Source organism: Mustela lutreola, chromosome 2, assembly GCF_030435805.1.
Source record: "Mustela lutreola isolate mMusLut2 chromosome 2, mMusLut2.pri, whole genome shotgun sequence".
Lineage (NCBI taxonomy): Eukaryota > Metazoa > Chordata > Mammalia > Carnivora > Mustelidae > Mustela > Mustela lutreola.
This window is the reverse complement of record NC_081291.1, coordinates 117,891,116-117,918,406: the sequence shown is the minus strand read 5'-3', so window position 1 is coordinate 117,918,406 and position 27,291 is coordinate 117,891,116. Positions and strand designations below refer to the sequence as shown.

Sequence of the window (27,291 nt, the reverse complement as noted above, 5' to 3'; positions counted from 1 at the left end):
GTCAGTCAGGCATCCTGAGCTTACTACATTTAATTCTATGTCCTTGTCAGCTTGCTCTTCAACTAGGCTTTTTAAACTGACAGTGAAAAAAAAACAACCCAGAAAACAATGTAAAATTTAAAGTCATGACAGAACACAAGATGGGGATCTAAGTTTTGTATTCACTGTTGTGTGTGAAAAAATGCACTAAAGAGAAAATGATCATTTGCTGACCACTTACTAAGGTAAGATTATATATTATTTCATTTAACTATGCAACAACTCTAAGAAGCAGGTGTCATCCCCATTTTTTTTTTTAAAGGATTTTATTTATTTATTTGAGAGAGAGAATGAGAGCCAGTGAGCACGAGAGGGGTATGTTTAGAGAGAGAAGGAGACCACCCGCTCAGCAGGGAGTCCAATGCAGGTCTTGATCCCGGCACTCCAAGATCATGACCTGAGCTGAAGGCAGATGCTTAACCGACTGAGCCACCCAAGCGCCCTGCCACCCCCATTTTTTAAGATAAAAAAACCGAAGCTCGGGAAAGTTAAGTGACGTTCCTAAGGCAGCGTGCTCTCTCTGCTGCAGTCCACTGACTCTCAATGTTCTTTTGCTCCTCAGACATTTCCTAATTTAACTTCTCTCCCTCTCATTTCCCCCCTCCACGTCTCCAGTGAGGAGGAAAACTTCTGAAGAGTCCAAAGCACCCCGAGGGTCAGAGCGAGAGATCATGAAATCCACATGTGGATTCGGGCATCTCTGTGGACATTGCCAGTGACTCTCTGGAATGCTCGTTATTCCCGGAGGCCTAAACACACTGGTCACGAGTCATACTATTTGTGAGAGGTCCCAGTAACTCTGCTTTGATCCTGTGCAGACATCAAATGACCTGGTAGCTAAGAAGTAGCCTTTAGCCCGGCTGAGTGCATGAGTGTGCCCCTACAATACCAGGGGACCACAGAATAAGGAACTCAAAATGAGAGCAGGGTGACAAGAAGGAAAAACAACCTCTTTGGCTAGCTCTGTCTAAACAACCCCTGTTTTGGCCTAACTGAAGCCCAGAGGAAAGCCATGGAAAGCCACCATCTTTCTGTGTTGCGCCACAGGAGGGAGGATGGTGAGGTTGAGGAGCACAGTGACGTGAAACCGCCCTTGACTGTGAGGCTTCTGATCTTCCACTGCCTCAGCTATACAAGTGGGGGATAATCCTACTTTGCAACAGAGCTCCATTAAGATGACTACATGGGATGACACCTATGACGTGTCCAAGCCAGTAACTGGGACACAGTAGATGTCAGCTAATGAGGGCCAAAGTAGGCAGCCAAGGCATCAGGGATCATTTCCAAATGTATGCAATATTTCTCTCCCCACCATTCCTTTCACTTGTTTATTTAAAAAGGAGCTTCCTAATTTTCATTCAGGAATGACAGTTTAGGAAGCTCAGTCACAAATGTACAACAGCACACACTGAGCCCAAATCCTTCTCCCTGTCATTGCTTCACTAATAAGTTCTCAGTGGCAGAAACCACCCACCCACCAGCCCCATTATCCTGCTCTTGTGTAGCAGCACCAGCATGTGAGCTAAAGCATGGGGGTTTGGTCACCAAAAAACAGGGCCCCTGCTGATGAGACACGGACACGGAGTTCAGCTGAGATCTCTCCATCACTGGCTGTGGTCACGTCTCCCTTGGTAGAAAAGAGGCAATGCCCACAAACACCATGCGAATCTTACCTCAACCGGGGGTGTCTCTCCCAGCAACAGGTTGTTAAAGATGGTGGCATAATCACCATTCAAGTTCATCAGTTCCTCGTGGGTGCCTCTTTCTGTAATGCAGCCCTCCTTCATGAAGATCACTTCATCACAATCCGCCAGGTACTGGAGACAAAGCCAGGGACGAGGCGGTGTTACAGACAGTGGCGCAAACACATCCAACAGCCCCCTCTCCGCTGCTCCCCGCTTCAGGGGTTCTCATCTAGAGTCAACTGAGCCTCCCAGGGCACATCTAGCACACTCTGGAGCCCTTTTCGGTTGCTACAATGGGGCCTGGGGGCCACTGTCATCTAGTGGATAGAGGCCAGCAATGGACAGGATGGCCCTCTGCATCTAGCCCCAAATGGCAATAGTGCCAAGAGTGAGAAAGCCCTGCTTTAGTTTACTGCGCCTTGTGATGCGGTTCAAAGAGCAACGCCTCCGGTTTTTGACACAGATCTGTCGACAGAGCCACGTGAGACTTGCACTAAACTTCGCACCCCTTTGCGGTGCCCAGAAACACACAGTTACAGATTTTCTGCAGCACGATGGGGGACGAGCCCCCTAGACCTGACAACATATGCAAAGCAGACAGCAACATCCTGGAGCTGCTCTCCCAAGTGGCTGCTTGTCTTGGCATGACAGAGGGAAAAGAGCTTGTTTTCCTTAAACAGTTCCCACTTGCATACAGATACTAACATGACGCTTTCCAAACTCCCTCTGCCCAAACTCCAGTTGCAGCCTACTCCTCTCAGCCCTTTTACTTACTGATTTATATGCAAAAGCTAACGGGCTCCAAGGATCTCTAATTCAGATGGCCATCTGGTACATCGGTACAGAAGCTTTATTGGTACAGTGGGCCAGGGGCTATTTGCTGAGGAAATAAACACTGATGATTCCAGGAAGCTCTAAGGAGTTCCACCGAGGGACCTGAACCAAGCCCACTTCCCTGTCTCTGATTTCCTAAGCCGGGGTGGGCAGCCTGGGGAAGAACGCCACATACCTGTAACTGGTGGGTGACAAACAGAACCGTCTTGGACTTGAGGTGTTTCTGGATAGCACTGTTGAAGATGTGGTTGCCCACGTGGGCATCTAAGGCACTGAGGGGATCATCCAGGATGTAGATGTCCCGGTCACTGTACAAGGCCCGGGCCAGGCTGATCCTTTGACGCTGCCCACCACTCAGGTTCGCTCCTCGCTCGCCAATCTACAAGAGTCCAGAAAGCACAGGGAAGCCTCAGCACCAAGCTCAGCGATCCTTCCAGTCACTGCTCCTCGGCTCCACCCAAACCCGCTCCTTCTACCGAACTCCCCTGACCCCCCAAGAAGACGTGCCACTCTGACCCTCCAGGGCCCACGCTGGAACTGTGCCAGCCCAGAGGAAGACAACTCTGCCTCTTCCAGAACTCCCCTTTGACATACCACTACAATCCATTCTCTGGGGGCAGAAAGATCTTTCCAAAGCACGAAGCTGACCATGTCCCACCCTCATTTAAAACTCTCTTTCAAGAGCCCTACAAAATAAAACCTAAGCCAACATGTCATAGAAAGCAGGCCCCTCTGCCACCTAGCTCTGCAGCAGCTCTCAGCCTCCACTGCCAGAAAACCTCTCTTCTGCTTGCTGGCATCTATGCCATTTTGAATAGTGTGTCCATTATGAATCCTCATGCTACTGTCATGCTTTTTCTGTATTGTGTCTGCTCAGCTCCAGCACCCTCTCCTCTGTGAGACCTCCCCCACCCCCATCTCTACTACTGCCCAAAAGAAAGGGGACTCTTTTTAAAAAAAATTTTTTTAATTTAAGTTTTGAAAGCTTTTCTCAGCTTATTTGATAGTTATTTGTCAACTGTAAGCTTTTTGAGGGCATGATCATTATCTGATTCCCTTATACTCCCAGTGCCCAGCAGCTTCTACACATGGAGCTGGCATATGACAAGCCTCTGGTAAATGTTACTAAATGAACACAAGAATAAATCAATTGTCAAATGGTAACTGGCTGTGTAACTAAAAAACAAACAGAAAAAAGAACTTGTCCTTAAAAAAAAAAAAAAAAATTCATTGAATTGAGAGTTTTCAAATTGGAGCATGTATCAGGATTCCCCACAAGGCTTGCTGAAACAGATGGTTGGGCCCTGCCCCTAGAGTTTCTGACTCAGTAGGTGTAGGGTGAGCCCAAAAATCTGCATTGCTAACCAGCTCCCAATAACACGATTGGTGCTTATCCACTATGGGTCTAGGGACTAAAATTTGAGAACCAGTGAACTAATGAAACCATGTACCAAATCTGGTTTGAAGGATTTAACTGAAGTCAGCTGGATAAAATGCCAGCTCCAGAGACTTTCAGGGCAGGTCATGGAAAACAAGTGTCCCCACCAAAGAACACAAGCCAATGCCAAAGACACACCTCTGCAAATTGCTCTGGGGCAGAGAGCCAAAGAAAGAGGTTTCTCTCTTTCTAATTGAAGAGGGCTCCTTATTAACTGTGCTATGAGTAAGGAGGTTGGCTGGCAGAATGAAGTTCAGAGAAGAACCTCAACAAGCACATACTTGACTTACGGTTTTTAAAACACTGTAGAGAACATTGACTCTGAACCAACAATGGGATTTTGTTTAAAATCCACATGACATAGAGGGTGCCTGGGTGGCTCAGTCGGTTAAACGTCCCACTCTTGATTTGGGTGCAGGGCATGCATGACCTCAGGGTTGTGAGATCAAGCCCCGTGTCTGGCTCTGCACTGAGCGTGGAGCCTGCATAAGATTCTCTCTTTCCCCCTCTCCCTCCATCTCTCCCCCGACCCCCACCATGTGCACATATATTCACATACACTCTCCCTTTCAAAAAAAAAAAACCAAAAAAACACATGACATGAGAAATACTTATATGCTTAAAACAAGTAGTGTTGATAACCTTGCCTTAAGGAACAAGAGCTTTCTGAACGCAAAGTCCCAATGAAAGCTAAACTCCCTGTGTAGCCACTCCCACATTTAAGACACATTACTAGGAGGTGACTCTGGCACTGGCCTGCCACCCATCTTCCTCTCCGCTCAACACACTGCCCCACCAGGGGCAGAAGGTCTGTACCTCAGTCAGGTCACTGTTGGGAAGAATGGCCAGGTCGGGCCTCAGGCAGCAGCTGTTCAGCACAGAGTTGTATCTGAGGGACATAAAGAGACTTGGCATCAGGGACCGGATTGGAAGTAGAGCCTGCTGACGTGGGCTGCCTTGCATCTCACATGGCCAAGACGGAAAGCATGACAGAAACCAAACATTCCTTGCCTTTCTTCATCAAATTCCTTCCCAAAGAGGATGTTGTCTCTCAGAGTGGCATTGAGGATCCAGGCCTGCTGGGCCACATAAGCGAAGGTTCCACTGACTGCAATGCTGCCCTCTAGAAGTGTCATCTAGGGAGACAGACACCATCCAATGGCATCATGATGCAAAACCACCACCCTAAGCCAACAGAACCCCCCACAATTCCACAATGGAGTTCAAAGTTTGGGGAATTTCCTTGGATGTTTTTTTGGACCCAAATCCTGACCTCGCCTTTGTTTGACAGCGAGCTACAGCAGCAAAGAAAATAAAAGTTCTCCTTGCTTATGTGTGATCGGAATCTCACGTAATCTATGACTGGAGCGAACAAACACTTCATTCAGCAACCCATAAGCTACCCTTTCTTCCTAATTGCAAACTCTTTTAATTAAGGGAAGGACTGGAGCGGAAGGCTCTCTCAGAAGTCCCTTGGGGAGGGTGCTGCAAGGTTTTAGAGCTAGTTCCTGCCACAGTTCATCTATAGAATTAATTAATCCAGGCTGTTGGCTAAAGCAGCTGCTTCTGTAAAATGAGGACCAAAGAGGAAGAAAATCGTTAGACATCAACTACTATTACAGAGTATCCATTTAATGAGGATGGACCCTCTCATTCAACAGGAAGAGACTGCGTGATGAGCCCCGTGCTTTGACTGTGTTTTCAGCCACAGTGACTGATAAGATTTATGCTTTTTGTCCTCTTTCAGGGTTCCTTTTGGGACTGACAGTAGACGTTGGTCCTGGGTCAGGAATATGCTAGCTTGAAACAAAGTTTAGTTACCCAGCCTGCACATCCAAGCTTGTCCTCTCCAACACCGTTAACGCACAGTGTACGTACGTGGGTGTACCCACCACTACAGTGGTACTAACTCCCCACAAACTGGTCAGCCCACTGTCTGCACCCAAAGCGTTCAGAAACCCATGGAGGGTCTCCTGTGGAAATTCAACTCTTCTAGCTGCTGTGGCATGAATAGCCATACTGCAGAAAGCCAACAAGGAGTGAAACTCACAGAAGTCAGGCCCACCAGCATTACCAGCCTCCTTGTCAGAGAGATCGCTGTCAGGATGTGGCCTCGAAGCAAAGTCCCATTCTGTCTTCACCCTAACCATCACCCACTCAGTACCACCTCTCCCTTCATTTCCCCTATGTTTCTCATCATGGACCCTTACATCTGACCCAGAAATGATCAGCATCCCTAGGAGGCTGTGGCTGTCTGCAAAGACCAAGGGCTGAATCCTACTGCACTCTCACAAAGCAGTGTGGGGGCGGAGGGGCTGTGGTTCCAGATGATTTGGGAGCAGGCCTTCCTCAGACCACACTGGGGATCACTGCTCACGGGGAGAGCCACGCTTCCAACAACTGTGAGAGCGACACTGTACCAAACAAAATATTCCATAAGGGGGACACTATAAAACAACCTTCCCCAGCGCCATCTTGCCAGTGTTTAATTTCCTCAATATGGAGAAATGACTCATTGGACCTTATCCATAGGCAGGTGAGAATAAGCTTGCTTATCCTCATCTCGACCACCAGAGTCAAGCTAGTCTGATTCAAGATTAAAAGCAGGTGGGGAAAAAAAAAGGGAAAAAAAAATAACTAAAAGCAGGTGGAGGGGGGCCTGGGTGGCTCAGTGGGTTAAAGCCTCTGCCTTCAGCTCAGGTCATGATCCCAGGGTCCTTGGATCAAGACCTGCATCAGGCTCCGCTCAGGGAGATCTTGCTTCCCCCTCACTCTCTCTGCCTGCCTCTCTGCCTACTTGTAATCACTGTCTATCAAATAAATAAAGATAATCTTAGAAAAAAAAAAAAAAAGCAGGTGGAAATTCCTTGGTTATTTTCCCTAGCATTCAATTTTAAAACACAAGAAAAGACCATTTGCCTCAGCTGGATGATCCTTGTCCCGGCCTCCACTCTAAACCCTGACAGCCCCCTGCTGGGCCCTCTGTGAACCATTCACTCTCTGCTCCGTGCAATGCTTGTGTGTTTGGAAGGCACAGCTCCCCAGCTAGGCCATCAGCTCCCAAGGGCATAATTCTTTCAATGGTCAGGTTGTAAACGGAGTGGGGCTTTGCTTCTAGATCAAATCCTGACAGCAATCTCTCTGACAGGGAGGCTGGTAATGTTGGCAGGCCTGGCTTCCTCACTCTGTTGGCAGAGTGTTACCGCTTATCTCTGACATTTCCCAACACACTGTCTGGCATACATACGGCACTCTATAAATACTTGCTGAATAAAAGAAGGCAGCTGAAAGAGATGGCTCCAGCTAGATATCAGTCAGTCACTCCTCAGGCACCCACTGACCCCACTCCCAGATACGATGCTGATAAGGGGCGGGAACACGGGGATCAGGGCAGGATGCAGGACACAGACCAAGGGTTCACTTTGCTTCTATCGCTCCTGAGTCTCTTCGGGAAGTCAGCTCATTCTTCCCAGGACTCTTGTGAGGCACATTCCAGAGAAAGAAGCAGAAAAGGCCAAGGACAAAACAAAGTATTACCTGGCCTAAAATGGCTGAAATCAGAGAGGTTTTTCCACTTCCCACACTGCCGCAGATTCCAACCAGTTTACCCTGGACAAAGCACACAGAGAAAGGAAGGTCATGAAAGGGCCACAGACCACTATCTCCGGGAACTGCTGACTTCTCTGAGGAAAAACACGACAGTCCAACAGGGGAAGGAACATCCTGGCGAGTCGCTTACCTGTCTCCTCCCTGTCAGCCAACTACTTCAGAGGGCTTCTGCAGGGCATATGGGGGAGGGAACAAATGTGGAAGCCTTTCAGAACACTTAATAAGCCACACACAGGAAGGTATCCCACACCACTTTTAGAAAAGCCCAGCCTCTTTCTTACTTTTTTGGTGACCCATGTTTTGTGATTACTGATTTTTGTTGTTTTGGGAAACGCGGGCAGAACTCTTGAAAATTATTTTGTTGGTTTTCATTTCATTTTATATGATGTTTTCCTCTACAGTCTACAAATTATTTTCAATAAAAACTATGTGCACTGTTGTTTCCATTTTTCTACAAAACATTTCTAAGAATCTGGAGACTACTGAAACCATCAATCCCACTTAAAAGCAAGGGGGAAAAGGTTGTGATTAACTGAGTACCTCCAGGCAAAATAATGAGTTCTCAACAGGCGGTGGTCAAAGTTTTTAAGAGCGGGCAAGTGGGGGCGCCTGGGTGGCTCAGTGGGTTAAGCTGCTGCCTTCGGCTCAGGTCATGATCTCAGAGTCCTGGGATCGGGTCCCGCATCGGGCTCTCTGCTCAGCAGGGAGCCTGCTTCCCTCTCTCTCTCTGCCTGCCTCTCCATCTACTTGTGATTTCTCTCTGTCAAATAAATAAATAAAATCTTAAAAAAAAAAAAAAAAAAAAAGAACGGGCAAGTGATTTCAAAAGGGCCACTTGCTTAGCAACCAGTCCCGCAGCAAAGGAAGGGAGAGTGGTGTGCAGGAGAGCATGGATCCTGGGGGCAGCCAGGTCTGGAGTGGAACTCCAGCTCCACTAACACCTGTCAACTGTGCGCTCGTAATTGGGTCACTTCCATAGTCTGTCTCTCACTGGGCTTTGAGCAACTTGAGGGAAGGAGTGATCTTTATAAAACCAAGTACAGTATCTTGGGCTAAGTACGTTGGACAAAGTTTCTGACATGGCCCTGGAGTCTGAAAGATTACAGCCTGATGGTAATGAGGAGACCAAGTCAAAGGCTGGATCTCTGCTCACGTCAGTGAGGTTTACACAGAGAAAGCTCTGTTCTCTGGACTCCACGGACTAACAGAGACAGCAACAATGAAGTGCCCTGGGCGAACATTAACTTCCCTTCCCCACCCTGAAGTGGGGGCTGGAAGAATAAGAACCCCCCCTCCAAAACAGCTAAAGGTCTGTCATGTGGCTGTGGGCTCTGAAGGGCAGGAGGAGGCTCGGACAGAAAGCAGAGAGTACATTTCAAGCTGAATGAGGAATAATGCTCTAACAGGGCTGATGAGAAATGTAATAGAGCTGCCTCAATGATCAAGAACATCATTATTAAATAAGAAGCCCGTGGTTAAGAGTTAACTGAAGTCAAAAATGGATGTGCGGGATGGCCAATGATGACCTACACTAATGGTTTCAGGTGCTGTCACGAGGCACCCTCTCCTGCTCTTGTTGACAGCTTTCAAGAGCAGGAGCTTTTTGTTCTCTCTTCTGTCTGGCTCTGGATCCAGAGGATACAGAAGTCAGATCCTATCATTCTCCTCCAACCCCTCACACGGCCTCTCCTCCCACTCAGAGTAACGGCAAAGTCACAGCAGGAGGCTCTGGTATCCCAACCTTCTCTCGGCCCCCAGCATCTGCCCTCCTCTCCCATGCTCACTGCTGGGGAACAGGCAAGCTGCAGACTCAGGGCCTCTGCTTCTGTTCCCTCTGCCTGGAATGTTCTTCCTTCAGATACCCACACGGCTCCCCTACTCATGTCTTTCCAGCCTTTGCTCAAATACCACTTTTTAAATGACACCCTCCCTCAGGCAGCCTATTTAAATTGCACCTGCTCCAGGCCCCAGCACTCTCTCATCCTCAGGGCTGCCTGACAGACCATGCATTGTACTGTTTTACTATCTGTCCTTGCCCACTGAAACAGAAGCTCCAGGAGCAGAGGTTTTTGTCCATTTGCTTTCCTGACAGACCATCTGACAGACCATGCATTGTACTGTTTTACTATCTGTCCTTGCCCACTGAAACAGAAGCTCCAGGAGCAGAGGTTTTTGTCCATTTGCTTTCCTGCGGCTACAGCCCCAGGCCCACAACAGTGCCTGGCAAGCCTGCCTTCAGAAATCTGGCCATGAGCTAACAGATACACATACATCTTAGCCCCTCTGAATGGTGCAGCTGGTTCCCAGTTAGAGTGTGTCTGCAAAGCCCTGAACCAGAGTCTCTTCCAGCTACTCTGCACAGGAGCCCCTTGGAGAGACTCCAGTCCTCTGCTACCCAGGCTGTGATGTCACACATTCTAACGACCCTTCATTTATGTGAAAGATCAACAATCACAGAATCAGTATGTTGTACACCTGAAACTAATGTAACATTGGCTACTAATTATGCTGCAATTAAAGCAAGTAAGGAAGTAGGTAAATAATTACAGGAGATTTGTCAATAACAGCAGCCCTGAGAGTTCTTACATGGACCAGGGTCTGGGCTCTGCACAGCCTACTGGTAACGAGAGGCTCACCCAGAGTCATAATAACCAGAAATAACTCTTACAGCTCATATACAATTAGAATCTATTCAGGGACAAGTCTTGGAGAATGCACTTGAATGCTTCACTTCCTTGCTTATAAAATGAGCATCTCTTGAGATGAGTTGGTAGGAAGTTCTACTGTTAGATGCCTAACTACTCCTTTGCGGAGCTGGAGCTGGCCACATCTCCTTAGTTGCACACCAACTAGCCCAGGCCCAGCCCACAGGTACCCTGGTGCAAGGAAGATGGCTGTCTGCTCTTGCGGGAAGGAGGCCTGCAGATACCCACAGTCAGACGGGGTGTGGGTGGGGACAGGAGGCACCAGCTTACCTCCTCAATTTCCAAGTCGATGCTGTATAGTGTCCTCTGCAGGCGGAGGCTTCCCAGGTGGATGTGCTTGCCCTCGTCTTCCTCAGGGCTGGGCTGCTCACTGTCCAGGAGGAGGTGGCCTTTCTGCTCTGCCAGCACGGCCTGCTGCTCGGCACGCTGCAGCTGTCTCCCCTTCTCTTTCTTGCCCCTGGCAGCCCTCTTGTCTTTTTTCGTTTTGGGGGTCAGCTTGGGTGAGTTCTGGATACTGGAGTGGGAGGAGTCCCATGCCAAGGTGGCATTTTTCACCTCTATCTTGATGTGAGGGCTGGCTGGCTTTTTCTCTACCATGTGAACCTCTTCCATCAGAAACAAACTCTGATAGGAGTTGTGAGAGAGGTGCAAAGATGAGACACTGGACCAAGACCAGGGGGACAAGCCTACGGCGCACACTCACGTGGCAAAACACATCAGGCTATACAGTGGAAGGAAGCTGAAGGGCAAAAGGTAGCTCATTAGTGTAGCCCAGCCTCAGGCCCAGTGAGAGGTCACGGGGGTGTGGGGACACCCTCAGGAGGGACAGGGGCCTTTTCAGTGGCCCAGCGCTCTACACTGCCAATCATGTCCTAACCTACCTTTCCCTGTCTACTACTAATCGAGGGTGCTCAAAGTGCATTTAACTAACCCGTAGGCAGCCCCTCATTCTCACCCATGACTTGCTGAAGAGCAGGGGGTCAAATGCAAGCAGAAAAACCAAAGGGCATGCTGCTCTCCTAGACGGACCCTCAATGGCTCCGTTTCCCTTCCAGAATACTCCCGAGGAGCCTCAAATCCTGTGGGCTTCCCTCACCAACCACACACCACATGTGTGTGGGGACAGGTGATCTCAGATGGTGACCACGACTAGCTTGCTTGGGTTCATCGCTGGCAAGCTCTCATGACTTCAAAGTTCTGCCTTGAAACTTGTAAGGATTCAAATAACCAAAGGAACAGACTTGGGGGGAAGTGAAGGGAACCTCTTTCGGAAATATCCTTGGGAGGACAACTAGCCTTTCCTCCCACTCATTCCCAGAGTCCCTCTGAGTTATGTTAGGGACAAAAAGTGGAATGACTGAAAAGCTAAGTATTTCTAAAATGAGATCTGAAAAACTGCCTATAATAAACCTTATGAACCCAATTCTGACAGTTCCTTAAACTGCAGATCTTCACAGAATGCTATCGCAGTTGGATTCTCATATGGTAAAAATAATAATGAGTAATAATAATAATAATTTTGAAATCTTTAACATTCGAAAGACTTTAGATAAAAGATGCCTTTCAGGGTTAGGACTCTGCTTATTGACTGAGAACCCCCAACTATTTTAAAGTTTGCAAGGTGTTATTAAATGAAACATAAAATCTTCCTCCCCTAGAGCAAGTCTTTTGTCTTAGATCCTAAACTCCAAGCTTTGACTGCCACATCTCCTACCCATTCCTAATTTCCAATCTTCCGAGAAGTGTCATGGCTCTAAATACCCTCGATAACCTTTACTCTTCATCAGTCTTAGGTTTAATTTTCCAAAAATAGCTACTAATTTCATTTATTCAGAGCCTTATGGAAAAACTGAGCTAAGAATAACATGCCAAATATTTTCACCACTTTCACAGAGTAAAGCCATACGCTAACCAAATTCCCACCATTTCTCTTCTTTAAGGAGTTATTAAAGGGATCTTTCAGGCCTCATAGACTATTAAAAAAATAAGCCAGTGCTCCAGTTTGCACAGCTCCTTCTCCCCATATCCTTCCCATGGGCTCCCTGCAGGCTGTCCTCCTCCTGAGACATGCGGAGGCACCCAATGGGCTCACAACACTTGAAGTTACATCTACTTGGATTGGCACCTTCCAGGACAATAGAAACTCTGAGGTACATAAACCATAAACCTCAACTTTACCATAGGACACCAACTATCAAAACAGAACTCTCATGCACGGGGCACTTGGGTGGCTCAGTGGGTTAAGCGTCTGCCTTTGACTCAGGTCATGATCCCAGAGTCCTGGGATCGAGCCCTGCGTTGTGCTCTCTGCTCAGCGGGGAGACTGCTTCTCCCTCTCCCTCTACCTGCACTTCTGCCTGCTTGTATGTGCTCTCCCTCTCTCACTTTGTCAAATAAATAAATAAATCTTTGGGGGGGGGGGAAGAACCCTCATTCACCCAGAATGTGTCTGTTGAGGAGGAGAAAGGACAGAAGGTTGCCAGATAAAATACAGGACATCTAGTTAGATTCTGATTCTATATAAACAATGAATAATTTGGTAGTATAGGTATATCCCATGTAGTTATTAACTAACTGGGGGTCCTGTCTTTTTATTTGCTCAAGCTGGCAACTCTATATTGACAACAATCTTAGAAATGTCACAAGGTGGCCTCTTACTGCCTTTCCACCTGTTATCATCTTCCCAGCAGGTAGAGAAGGAGAAGGACGGGGGAGAAGGAGGGAGATGAGGGGCAGGAGGAGCCTGCCAAGAAGACAGAAAAGAACTGAAGCCTCAAGGGGCATGTAATACAGCTGTGGGTGATTTTGCTTCTATTATTAACCCTGAAGTTCTCTGGATAGAGGAAGGAGCTGTGGTGTGAAATCCACCTGGGAACGCAAGTCCTCACCAGTAAACGGAAGAGAAGAAAGCCCTCAAGAAACACAGGGCGAACAAACCTGTACTATCAATTCTTACTGTTTCATCCCAAATGCTACCAAATCCATTCTAATTAACAAGGACGGGGATAATCTTATGGTCAAAACACAGGCTTTCTTCCATGACTAGGTATTGTAGATTCAGCAAAATAAAACTCTGATTACAATTAGGCCATTTCTTTTCTATGGCTCTGGCTCTTCGCCTTCTAGCAGCTTAGGGAGGGAGGGCACAGAGCTGGGGATGCATTCTTGAGGACTGGCTTTCTTGCCCAAACAAAATTCACCCTGTTAACTGTAAACAAGCAGAATCCAAATAAATCGTGGAAGCTCTTCTCCATTCTTCATATTCTCCAAGAGTCTCAACTGCTTTCTCCCCCCAAACATCTAAGGTGATGATATGAACGCCTATGAGCCTCAAGCCTTCAAGCAACCAGCATCGCTTCTGCCTTGTTCTCACTAGCCAAGAAGGCTTGGCAGGAGTGCGCGAGCTACTCCCTACAGGAGCGTAGTCAAGGAATTCCAGCCCACACAGGTGCTGCTTCTTTTTAAAAAGTATTAACCACTTTCAAATATCTCTCCCCTCACCCTCCCAAATCTATCAACTTCTTGTATCACCTATTTGTATGATTCTGAAGGCATAAAGAACACAGTTAAAGTATGATCAACTAACCACCTCCAGAAAAAAACCTGGTCTTTCCTTAGTTGCACTTTGCAACATGATGTCACTGTATGACTATTCCTACGTCACTGCATTCCCTGCATCATGAGTGGTGACTACAAGGTACGAAAGAGAAAGCACGGAAAAGGGCATAGCATGTTGACCAATCAAAATGACGATAGCATTTTGGTAGAGGTCAACAGTAGACCGAGGTGAGGAAAAGCTGACAGTCCCCCTATGGTTCTGATCTTCCAACTCTGAGTCACTGAAAGGCCCAGGAAGTTTTAGGACATATACCCAAATCAGGCTGAGGAAGAAGGGCCTCGCTTTGAAGGGGAACAAAATCCTGGCAGCCCAGAACTGGATGGGCTGTTGACAAAATGTAAAATTTCACATTCACTTGAAAAGGTAACTAGCCCCATCCCTTAATTCACTCCCGTCTACTGCCCCCTTTCTTACCAACTGGACAAAAGACCAGATGTGGACAAAAACCAAGTATGGCACCTTGTGTGGCCCATTGGAGTAAAGGCAACAGTTAGCTCTGCCGGGGAAGGCTCCTAACATGAAGGAGGGGAAGGGAGCCACTTACCTTAAATCTGTCAACAGCAACTGATGCTTCCGAGAGGGATTTTACAGAGAATGGTGTTACTTTCAAAGCAAAAGTCATGGAATTGAACACAGTCACTACTGTGAAAGCCTGAAAATAGGAAAAAGAAAGACACTGAGCTTGATTAGAAACTGCAACAAAAATAACAAGACATCAATTTCCTTTCAGATTTAAGGAAGGCAGCAACCTGACTATCAAGTTGGTATGAGTCACAAATGCTTTTTTTAAAGATTCATTTATTTATTGGAGAGAGAGTGAGCCTGTGTATGTGAGTGGGGGAGAGGGGCAGAAAAGGAGGGAGAGGGAAAATCCCAAGGAGACTCCCTGCTGGGTGTGGAGCCCAACCTACAGCTTGATCTCATGATCCTGAGATCATGACCTGAGCCAAAATCAAGAATTGGACGCTTAACTAACTGAGCCACCCAGGCACCCTACGTATGCCTTTTTTTTTTTTTTTTTTTTAAAGGAAGAGCTTTTATAAGACCTTCAGTTAAAATTCTCAGTAAATCTGAACCAAAGGATGATTTGTCTTTTCAGAATTAAATCCAAAGTTGGGTTGACTTAAAATAATCCATACGTTATTTGTGCTTAGGGCTAAATCCCCATTCTTCTCCTTCTTGGCTTAATCACATGAAAGAAAAAATACCTTCTGGTTACTGGGGACTCCTCCATATCAAGAAGAGGACCAAAGCAGTTCTACATGTGGTATTTCTAAAATCTTCCCAAGCCCTATGGTTCACTGACCTGTGCTGCTGTGAGATCAAAGCCAAGGGTCATGTGAACAGAGAAGGTCACCACACTGGCAATCACCATCACAATGGGAGCCACACCAACGGTGATGCTCTGAAAGTATCCAGCTTTTTCCAAGATCCGACGCTCCTCCTCTCGGATTTCTAAAAATAAAAAGCAAGCCAATTGCTGAAAAGCAAGCCAATTTTAAAGCAAGTCAAAAGAAACCGTGAGATATTGGTCTTCTGTCACCAAAGAACATTTGGTAGATCTTCAGCCACATAGGCTTTAAAACAACTCTTTATAAATGAAACAAGATGGGAATGGGAGGGAGACAAACCATAAGTGACTCTGAATCTCACAAAACAAACTGAGGGTTGCTGGGGGGAGGGGGCTGGGAGAAAGGGGGTGGGGTTATGGACATGGGGAGGGTATGTGCTAGGGTGAGTGCTGTGAAGTGTGTAAACCTGGTGATTCACAGACCTGTACCCCTGGGGATAAAAATGTATGTTTATAAAAAATAAAAATAAAAAATAAATTTAAAAAAAACACACACACAAAACTCTTTAACACCCATGATGCAAAACCCAGGTCAGCTTGACTATCAGTTATTACTGTTAATGCTGGTACATAAGCCTGAGGTTTGAAATGGAATCAAGTTACAGAATGAATCTAACAGAAACCAGTCCCTACGTATCAGTGCAATGAACACCTTCTGCTTTCATCTGATTTTTCTTGCAAACATCTTACATCTAGAAGGAATGGACAGGGTAATTGTATCTGCAAATGGCTCTTTTGTTTGCCTGGCTGATTGTTGTTTATTTCCAGTAAACAACAGAAAAGACTACAACCATGGTAACGGAGAATTTAAAGAACTCAGATTTACTACAGTGCCCGCCGTATGTCAGTGCTGGGTAGAGGCTTTCACACCAAAGGCAGTGAGGATGATTGACGGAAGGTGAGTAAAATATAATTTTTGTAGGCAGAAAGATTTTTCTTAAGTATTTGCAAAATGGAGACCCTTATTAACACAGCAATCCTAGAGAACTAAAGACCATGGAGTAGGAAGTAGGACAATAAAATGGAAAGTTTTGTGTATGTGTGTGTGTGTGTGTGTTTAAAGTTTTAAACACAAAAGCAATTCTTCTGAGAAACTCTGTACTGAGCTTAAAGGTATTACCACTGCTCAAGACACTGGGAACCATCTTATGAGCTAGCTCATAAGTCCTATTTTAAAAAATCTAACCCATTGCTTTCACATTGACCATATACCTTGCTTAAGTCCTATGAGAAAGAACACTCCTGTCAAACCAATATACACCAAAGTCAGGGGCTCAAGGATGAGGAGACTCTCATTCAAATTATGAAACCACAGAATGAGAGAGGCAGAAAGGACCATCAGCAGTCACTCTGCCTACAACATGCCTGGAGGCTACCCAGTTCACAACCATTGGTTCCACTCCACTGACAACTACCTCACTACTCAATAAAGTCACCTGACCCACTGCTGGAACACCTCTGAGTGACCACCTCCTCCTGAGGACCACCAACCAATCAATCCCAGGACCCCAGGATCATAACCTGAGCCGAAGGCAGAGGCTTTAACCCACTGAGCCACCCGGGTGCCCCAAACTGCATTAACTTTTAACTTTTATAACTGCCACATATTCAGGTTAGCTTACTATGAGGTGATGGTCAATGGACAGCCCTCATTTCTTATACTTAAGTTTCAATGGATGACTTTTTTCAACTCTAAAGCGCCTTTAAATATGCCCTTCTTAAATGCCACCTTTTTTAAGCCCATCATTCCGACTTCTGTTGAGACCTTTTTGAATGTCCAGTCTAATGCTAATTATTCCTCCAAGCATTGTGGCATTCCCATATTAGACATGTTTATGTCTGCACTGAATTGACTGATCAGGATAAGCAGGATAGGGCCAGGATGGGGCCTTGAGACTCAACGTAAGTCAATTATTTGAAAAGATAAAACTAAAACAACAAACCCAAAACCCCGGTGACTGAAGAGCTGCACTAGGCCCGGACTCCAGCTGTCCTGACCCCCAGAGCGGCCCTTCTCCCCCCTCCCCAGGATCTCACACCTCACACGTCTCATGCCTGTGATGCGCCTGCACCTGGGGTGGGACGGAAGGGGAAAGCTCTCAGAAGCCTCTTGGTGTTGTTTTCTGTGATGTCTTCATAGCCAGGCCATAAAACTATGGGCAGGATGACAGTATACATGGGGTGGGGGTGGGGGCCTGCTTTGAAACTGAATGAATTGCTTATAACTACTAAGTTACCGTGGAGGGAAAAAAACCACAATTTCCCGGTCTTAATTTCCTCCCATGTGAGATGAGACTATGAGTTCAAGTCTCTAAGATTCCTTCCAATATAAAGATTGTAAGATATTTTAAAAAGCTATTATGATCCTATGACATTAGGGTTCCTAGCAACTAATGTGATCAGGAAGCAATGACCTTCTACAACATGCACATATGAAAGTTGTAAACTCACTTTGAACACTCTGAGAAAATGCTTTGACCCAGGCATACATTTTAATAAATTTAATGTACGTGAGGACTTCATTCATCTTCTGGACACGTTCATCTGTGGTGGTCACACATTTTCTCCTGAAATATGCAGTGATCCGTGATACAAACATCTAAAAGGAAAAGCGATATCATGCCAAGTCAGGGCTTATTCAAACTTAAGAACTGTCTAGTCTTTCTGGGAAACAAAGCTGCTTAAGATTATGAAAAATAAAATGAGCACCTTGTAGTTGCACTGCCTTTTAATAAAACTGGTCTATTAAATCATAATAAAATATTATCTAATTCTTATCTCTTTGCAAGGAAGTTAAACAAGCTTCCTTATAAACAAACTTTGTTCTCATAGCAATTATGGTTATTGAGTGTTACCAAAGAAAAGCAGAAAAGCCGTATCGGTTAGCATCAAATTGAGACAAAGAGACTCAGACACTCTCGTGTTCCTAAGGGCAGAGTTCACCTGCTGGCCTCCTCCTTCACTCAGACAGACTCTTTTTTTCAAATCTCATTAAGAGTCATGGCCTTTATTCACAGGACACCATACTTCCTCTCCAGACAAAATTCTGCCTCTAGGGACTGAACACTGTCTAGCTCTTTCAAGACTTTTCCACACCTGCTCTGAGGAAATTTCCAGTCAGAGATGTGACACCTCAACAGTGCCTATTACATGAAACCTAGTGGAGTGGTTTAAGGAGAAGCTCATTTAAGCAGAAGCTGCTACAATACGGCAAGGAGGCTTACTCACCATTGCTGGATAAAAGAGGATAAAAACAGCTGATCCTAGGAAGCCTGTTGGTCCTAGAATAATTACGTTATAAATCATGCCTAAAATGGCAATAATGGGTCCTCCCGCCAACAAGCTGCCAACGGCAGCTGCTTCGAACATCCTCTGCCCGTCGTTGGAGCACAGGTTGATGAGCTACGAGACAGAGAGAGCAGTGAGAGGACCCTGCAAGGACGCCGGCCCCTTGTCTCAGGAGGAAGATGGAAGGACAAAGCAGAGATCCAACATCAGGAACGAGCTCAAGCTGGGAGCTTTCTCCCTGCCCTGAAGCGAACACCCCTTACTCACCTCACCCACAGACTTCTCTTTAATGTTCTTTAGCTTAAGGATCTTCTTAAATGCCATGGTTAGGATGGCCCCCCGCAAGCGGACACCAGTTCGGTAATTCAACGCCCAAGTCAGCGCGAGAGACCACGAGCGCACGACTTCCGTCAGGAGGAGGCCCAGGACTAACAGCAAGCTGTACTTGAGGTTAGAATCTGTGACCTGGCTGTATTCCAAGAGGTGTTTCACCATGAAGGCCTACAGGGAGAAACACATGCTGCTGTCAACATCTCCACGGCACCCACACACCACGCCACAGCTTTATGTTAAGTTAGAAAGAGGAAGCAGCTCCACTGCACAGTGCTACACGCATAAGCAGAGGAAGACCTTGAACGACCAAATAGGACTGACTACCCGCCTGCGGATAGTTACTCAAGGCATTTCGCAGGTGGTAGGCCTCATCTGGATTTTTTTCTTCTTTAAGTACACCACCAAAACTGTTACTCTTTCTAATGTAACATAAACCTGTCCATGAGCTGAAATTAATTCTAAACACATGGTCATTAAAAAGGATATATTTGACCTGACTCCAGTATCTCCACACATTGATACATGTCTTTAAAGGAAATTAAGACCTTTTTTTTTTTTTTGGATTGTTTCAAACGTGCTTATTTGATAAAAAGGAACAGTGTACCTACAGTTGGACTGGGGAAGAGTGAGAAGTGCATTTGCAAAACATTCCTGAAAATAAACATCGGCAGTTTAATAGTACAGAAGAGAGCAAACAAAGCAGACTATCCAAAATCCAGAAACCCTCCCCTGGGCCCTCCCCACCCCCCACTCCCTCCCAAAAACAAAAACATGTTACCTCAGGTAGCATATGTCTAACACCACCTGCAGTGAGGGAAGGCAGCCAGCCCCCAAGAACCACCGAGTGCCACCTCCAGCTCTGAGGTCCTGCAACGCCGGAGCACACACTCACACAAGGCACATTCAGCAACAGGATTAAATACCAGGAAGTGGGAGGTAATGTACTTTTATTGAAAATGAAAAAATAAAATAAAATAAAAGTACCATCTTCAAAGAGCATCTCACAGACACTGTACAACAGAAGGAGCATTGCGGTAACATACATGGGAACATACAGAGTCGAGTTTTTACAAGGCTAGCCATCTAACAGGTCATCTGGCCTCCGACTGTTGTGTTCGCTACACACGGCGGAAATACAGAATAGAACCCACAGCTGTTTCCAGAGTCCGGAGGAGTACATCAAGCTGACAGCACTTAATCGATTAAGGCTCCTGAAGCTGCAGGGAGTCTGCAATGGAGTAGATTCTCCAGGAATAAGACCTTGCTGCTAAGGAAAGAGAATTTTAAGAAAACAAAACTAAAAACTCCCCCCACAGAGGGAACTCGGCTTAAAAATCTCTGGGTGCTACTGGTTCAGCAGGCTGTGATGGAGGACTTCTGCTCAGGACAGAATACAAAAAACTAGGCCTCAAGGAAAAACGGGGCGGCATCCTTCAGAGTCTTTTTTTTTCCCCAAGTCCTTGCAGCTAAAATTGATCTTGCCGAAAATGAAAGAAAACAAACCACGACAAAAGAAAGTCAAACTGATCCCCCACCCTGAAGGAAGAAAAAAAAAAAAAAGAATGAGAAACCCATCCACCCAACTACCCCGGATCCTTATAGCACAGGGTACTTGTAGGTGGAAGCCAGCTCTGAACGACAGACAAAATGGAGGCCAGACACAATTGTCCTGAGGCGGCTAATGCTGAATTTCAGAACCCAGACGTTCTCTGGGTTAACTGGCATTTCTCATTTTTCCTGAAAGGAAGTTAATACCAGATGTCCGCTAGATCCTAAGAGATCCCCACCAGTGAGATTTCTGTCAAGCGTCAGTTAAGTAACCTGATCAAATAAATAGGAGATTTCAGATCCCGAGAACTATTGTATTCCACCTCTCCCCTCCCTCAGATTTTTTAGGTTTATATCCATTGTTTGGGTCACCACTGCATACAGCTGGGTTGTTGGTTTACTAGCAAGAAGATTGGCTTCTTTTCCAGTATGCAATCCAAAATGTGGAACTGAGTCACTGAGTGGCAGGGTCAAAACCCCATTTTTCCTCACGTGAAGCAACTCAGTAAGATGACGGTGCCGTAAAGCATTTTCTCACACACCTCGGCACCGATGGAACAGTCTCCAGAGGAAGGCGTGAAAGGACAGCAGGTTGTAGTTTGGGGCTCCTTCCTTCCCATACCTTTACAGTGCCATTTTTCAGCACTGGTTAATAGCATTTAGTACCTCCCGAGGTGGGAAGCCAGGGGAAGGTAAAAGACATAATGAAGCTTACATTATGTAAAACTTTCAGAGGAGGGGGAAAAGAGGAAAGAGCAGATTAAAGAATTTCCAACACATAGGGTTCTTAAAAAAACAATTACATTTTAAACCATTTTTGTATGTATGGGATAAAGAAAAAAAGGCTTTCATGAAAAAAATCCAACCAAAATTTAGTTTTAAAAAGTTTTACAAACTTATCATTTAAATGTAAACAAACTGGGAGAAAAAACTTGAGAGATTGTCAGCATAGCTGTCTGGCTGTGGAAAGCATTCCCAGTGAATAAACATTACCTTACCTGAACTCTTGGCGAGAGATTCTGCCCAGCTTGACTCTCTCATTCTGACCGCAGAATACAGCCATCCTGAAAATTCTAAAGAACAGCTTCTGTCACTGGTTCCACTACAGAGAGACTCCCCCCAAATCCAGATCCTGACAGCATCAAGCAAGCTGCAGCTGGGGAGAGGTTGGGAGGGTGGGAAACTTACCTCTCTAGAGGCTATTCACTGCCCTTTCCCCCAAAAGGCCCTTAAACAGAGTTAGCATTCACCAAGATATAGCACCACAGGAGGTAGCCTTCTCCTGCAGATCCACAGGGTGGATGCTAATTCCTTACAGGAGAATCACAGGTCAAGCCTGGTCTTTTTAAATTGTTCAAATCCAGGAAGGCCACACAGCATCTCTGTATCTTTAGCAAGTCTGGCCACTCATATTAGGTCAGGACCATACCCTTATCCTTTCTGGTACTCCATTAACACTACTGTGACCTCTGGGCACTCTGCCCAGAGCTCTGGTCCACCGGCATCACTGAAACTTTGGATCGTCCTGATGTACAGATGTCAGGCCAGTTAAAAAATACACATGAACTTGGTCATTTTGTATATTCTGCATATGGCTACCAAGGTTCAGCGATGCCTGAGGGGAGGAAAGAAATATCCCCATATTTAGGAGGTCGGTTCTTTCACAGATTTCCGTAAGAATAGACTAAGCCAGTTTGAAAGTTGTGCCATATTAGATAATGTGCAAAAATCTAAAATGGGTGTTCCTTGAAAGGATTTAAATCCACACAGAACAGAAGGTATGTTCACTGCTAGCACTAATCTCAAACCAGGCTGACTCTTCAATTTCCAATTAAAAAAGAAATTTGTTTGAATTGGTACTCCAAAAAAAAGAAGTTTGCTTTGCTTACAGTTTTAAGTCTTTTCATCATTGAGAGAGACTATGGAGGGGACCACTGCTTTCTCAGTTGTTCTAGGATGGGATCTCATGAAATAACAGAGGCCTTAAGTTGCTCTTCCCCAAGAGGGCAGATAGAAGGAAAAGCGTGCTGCTGTTTTCCTCTTAAAGGAAGTCTCTCAGTATTCCCTGGCATCTAGAAGAGTTTACTAGAGCTAGCATTCCAGTATGCTGTACCTTAAGAGAGTGATGGAGGAATATGCAGATGCTCAAGGGAGTGACTGTAGGCCCCCAAACTGAACATGCATAGGTAGTTTTTTGTCCCAAATAAAAAATTAAAATCTCAACAATCTATGGTATACCCCCCCTTTTTTGTGGGTTTTTTTGGTTTTTCTTTTCCTTTTTTTTTTTTTGGCATGGGGGGAGCCAATGAATTTCTTGCACTGGCCAAATGGAGTAAAGAAACCCTATATACCTTGTTACCCAGCTCAAAGAACGCTACAGAAGATCCAGAGCAGCCATCAGCCCTGTAGTGAAACAATGACAGAAGCTCTTCTTGGGGGAAGCTGGTCCTATGAAAATGTTTGCCATTTTGGTCAGTAACATAATATTCACTTACATGGTATCTCTTAAAACTTATACAAAAGTGTGTTAGTTGGTCAATTCATATAGAAACATAATACCAGAAAAGTAGTGTTCTCTGCTTCAGAAAAGAGATCAGAACTTTTAAAAAGGCATCAAACATTAAAAAAAAACAAAAAACAAAAAACAAACAAACAACAACAAAAATAAAACAGGAAAACTGCAAATTAGTTTTACCTAATCACCATGCATCTTAGGCATATACTTACCAAGACCATGAACCTCCAGCTTACCCACACACGGAAAATGCACAGTATAAGTAGTACTACTGCTCCAATGCCTCAAGGCAAATATGCAGAGAATAGATTTAATCAAAGTCTCAAGTGTCAGGCAGCACAGCAGGTGTAAGAAACAGGTGTCCAGGAAACAGTGTGAACATCACTCTCTTACCTACTCTGCTTCAGTACACACTAGGAAAACACCACGGCTGCCACCCCGACACCTGCCACACAGTTTACACTATAAACCAAAACTTAAAAATAGACTCCAGGTTGGACTCTAAAAAAAGCCTCAACACTCCTCGGGTTTCTTCAGGCTCCTTGGCCACAGAACCACGGACCACATGACAACTCCACCTCCGGGCGCACGTCACCAGCACTGAGCCCAGCCACTGCGCCACACCACACTGCTCTCACCCACTCACGGCACCGCGAGACACCTCTCCCCAGACCAACACTGTCGCTCCACATCAACACACAGCAAAGAAGCACCGTCCTGCGCAGAGCCGGAATCGTTCTCTGTCACCCACCCCAGGAAAGCAAGCCGGTTTCCGGCTCTTCTCTGGCAACATGGCCCCTCATCGTTCCAGCTGCTGACAAGCCACCATTCACTCCAAAATCAACTGTTCCCTTTTACCAGGCCTAGAGGCATCTCTAAGGCTGCTAACTAGCCCACAGGTGAGCACTACCCCTGCAACAGAACAAGCGTGTTAGAGCTGGCCGTGGCCGGGCCCCTGGAGACTGTCAGAAAGGATGGTTAGAACTTACTGGTCCACTGAAGCCAGCCAGCTGCGTGATCATCAGGCACACGATGGAGAGGATGAGCCTGGTGCGGCAGAAGATCCACACAACCCTTCGGAGGGAAGCAGCGTCTGGCCCAACTTCATTCAGCTCTTCTTGCCACAGTCTCTCTAGTCTTAACAAGGGCACATGTCCTCTGTTACACGTCTGCCCAGGTGAACAGACACCCTAGATTCCCTCCTGCCATTGCTTTCTGTTTTCAGGCTTTGACACCACTCGCACGAGTCTCTTCTTTGAACTATGTACGTGGACCTCACCTTCTGGGGGGAAAATACCCTTTTTGGGCAACTACATGTTTACCCTGCATAGGGAGCCTCTCCAGATATGGAAAATGATGAGAACCGAAGTCCTTCCTTCCACCCAAAAAAATTATCCCTGAATAGAATTCATTTCTGACTAAGAACTTCCTTTCTCAAGGGCCCCCAACACTTTCTGAAGGATCCTGTGGTCAAATGTAAAGTTGCAAACTAGATTTTAGTCATGATAATCAGCTACCACAAAAATGTATTCTGTCACAAGGCAGCAACATAATTTCCCTGTAGACTCAGGAAGAGAAGCGGGGCTGAGAGAGAGAGAGAAAGCCCGTGGTTAAAACAGAATTAAAGGTGAAATCGGAGATAAAGCAGAAGAGCAAAGAGAAAGTCATTCCCAGGCTACCCTCCCTCCATTGGACAGCTCAGATCCTAAAAGAACACAGAGCTGAGGGCGTCAGCTCTGCCCCCCCTCCTAGCTCAGGCCCTATGCACCCCAGTATATGGGAGATGAGAGTGGACCAGAGAAGCCTACCTTCTGCAGTTCACATCAGAAGACTCGTGCTTGGACAAAGACCACACGTCTTCCATTGAGAGCTCCCCTTTCCTGTGGGCCATGCGGGCCAGAGGAGAAAGCCAAGAAAAAGTCATGCAGGAGAAGAGCCCAGCATTGTCCACTGGGTGCTGGTGTCTGAGGAGAGAAAACCCAAAGCACAAAATTGTCAATACACAGAGAGGGGCTAGCTGGCATTTATGATACACTGTTTCATAAACCGAGCTCCTGACTAAAAGCGGGTCTTCCCAAATGATCTAATCTTAGCCCAAATTTTAAAAAATGCTTCTGGTGCTTCACAAACAAGCCATTAGCCGGCAGAGCCGCTTACTTGGAAGTGGTCCGGATGGGCTTCAGAGCACTTAAGCTATGATGGTACTTTCCCTTGGGATGTTCCTCATCCAGGATTCTGAGCTGAGAATGCATGGAGGCATCCAGGGAAAGGCCCTCAGCTCGGGCTGCTGTTTCCAAGGCATCTTGGCATTCCAACTGTTTCAACAAAGAAAGAGAGAAGAGGCGAAAGCACAGTTAATGAACATCAGAAAAACAGGGGCAAATCGACCTGACAGAACAGCTCAAACTGCAAACCAGATTTGTCTTACCTGAGAAATCCCAAGGGTCAGGGTTAAACATGAACTTGTATGGTATGGTAAGAACTTGCTTAAGTGACATTCAACCAGTTACTTAAAACTTCTAAACTCTTGAGCACTTTTAGGTTCAGAAAAATTGAACAAAAAGCACACAGGGTTCCCATATACCTTCTCATCTCTCCATCTCTTCCCCATCTGTTTCCCTCATTAGTGACATCTTTTTTTTTTTTTTAAAGATTTTATTTATTTATTTGACAGAGAGAAATCACAAGTAGATGGAGAGGCAGGCAGAGAGAGAGAGAAGCAGGCTCTCTGCTGAGCAGAGAGCCCGATGCGGGACTCGATCCCAGGACTCTGAGATCATGACCTGAGCCGAAGGCAGCGGCCTAACCCACTGAGCCACCCAGGCGCCTCTCATTAGCGACATCTTGCATGAGGGTGGGACATTTGTTACAACTGATGAACCAATATCGATATGTTACTATTGACTAAAATCCACAGTTTACATTACATAAAATACACAGCTCACTCTCTGTGTTGTACCTTCTAAGACATATGTCTCTATCACCAAAATGTTTTCTCTTACATTTCCCAATGTGGACTGAGAGTCAGTCATTTCACTACTAACTGCAAATCCTACTGCCCATTTTCTATGATGAAAACTTCACAAGAACCCCGAATTATCAGCTCTATCGCACAGAAAAACCAGTATGTGCATGTCTCCATCCCCCCTTCTCAGCAGCAGGGAGAGCACAACAGAGGCTCTCACCCTGGTTGCACGGCTGAAGAGCTCCAATACCCAGATGTCTGCAGCACAAAGCACAAGGTCTCACGTGCTGAAATAGAGTTAACCGTACTCACCATTAAGCTTATAAATACCAGTTAATCACATTAACAAAAATGTTTATCACTCAAAGTGTAAATGAAGCAGAAGAGGGTGAGCCAAGAATCTGAACACCTCTACCTCTGTTTACTCTAAAAGTAACTCAAAGTGTACCCCTTCCTGTTGCTGAAACAGAGGCACTGTCTTCCTCAGATGAGGATAATAAGTACATCCTTTTCTCACATTATCACAAAGATTTCCAGCAATGACTGTGAAATAGCAAGAAAGAATAGATCCCCAAATCAAGAAAAAGTTTAAGTGGTGCGGCACCAACCACACTGTGTCTTACACAAGGCAGAGTCAGTTTTTAGGCACCACCTCATTCCCACACAGAACAGAGGCCATTCAGATATTAGCGGAAATGAATTCATGCATAGAGGTACCTGGATGTCTAGGCGGCTCTCTCTTCAAATGCAATAGCTTTAGTTCACAACACAGTTATGCATCATCAGATAAGATAAGGTACCGCTAAGTATCAGGAAAGTACACAGCCTGGGCAACTGGGAAACACATTTTTGTTCTTTTGAGAAAGGCAAGATAGAGCAGTTTCAAGAGAGTAAGAACACAACATGACAAATGAGTCATTACCAAGAATTAACTCTTACATAAGGTCCTTAGGTATAAGGTAGACACTTACTTTGTGGTTAGGGACTGTGGTACCTAATAATGAACTAAAGGCTACTGAGAGTCAAGTACGCAACAAAGGTAGGGTTTTTTGGTTTTTGTTGTTGTTTGGTTTTGAACCTATAAACTGCCTATAATCACTAGAAGAAAAATATAAAACATATATATATAAATATAAAACACTATATATATATAGTATGGAATATTGTAGTAGTAGTAGGTATGGAAATTTGTAAGGACCACCCTTACTTGAATATCCAAAGCTTCAGAAGAAGGCAAAAATTAAAATATTACTTCAAGTACACATTGGCTATCTGCCAAAATGGACTATATGCTGGGCCTTAAAGCAAACCTCAAATAATTTCAAAAGACTGACATCATGTGGCATATGTAAACTGACGACT

At 45.6% G+C, this 27,291-nt stretch overlaps 1 protein-coding gene across 6 annotated transcripts in view; it reads right to left on the bottom strand.

Annotated features, from left to right (window-relative positions):
* ABCC5 (ATP binding cassette subfamily C member 5) overlaps window positions 1-27,291 on the bottom strand; it is an 87,471-nt gene that overhangs the window by 32,977 nt on the left and 27,203 nt on the right. For 2 of the 6 annotated variants that reach the window (XM_059163332.1, XM_059163333.1), the window contains exons 3-16: window positions 25,122-25,279; window positions 24,773-24,928; window positions 23,954-24,101; window positions 18,836-19,069; window positions 18,509-18,682; window positions 17,732-17,879; window positions 15,236-15,384; window positions 14,474-14,581; window positions 10,581-10,934; window positions 7,534-7,605; window positions 5,008-5,132; window positions 4,813-4,885; window positions 2,734-2,937; window positions 1,713-1,856 (exon numbers count right to left, since the gene is read on the bottom strand). In XM_059163332.1, coding sequence (XP_059019315.1) covers window positions 1,713-1,856; window positions 2,734-2,937; window positions 4,813-4,885; window positions 5,008-5,132; window positions 7,534-7,605; window positions 10,581-10,934; window positions 14,474-14,581; window positions 15,236-15,384; window positions 17,732-17,879; window positions 18,509-18,682; window positions 18,836-19,069; window positions 23,954-24,101; window positions 24,773-24,928; window positions 25,122-25,279 — 2,247 coding nt within the window. Of the gene's footprint in view, window positions 1-1,712; window positions 1,857-2,733; window positions 2,938-4,812; window positions 4,886-5,007; window positions 5,133-7,533; window positions 7,606-10,580; window positions 11,050-14,473; window positions 14,582-15,235; window positions 15,385-17,731; window positions 17,880-18,508; window positions 18,683-18,835; window positions 19,070-19,831; window positions 21,523-23,953; window positions 24,102-24,772; window positions 24,929-25,121; window positions 25,280-27,291 lie in introns of those variants that run through there. The other 4 variants (XM_059163334.1, XM_059163336.1, XM_059163337.1 and 1 more) reach the window with 4 other exon arrangements.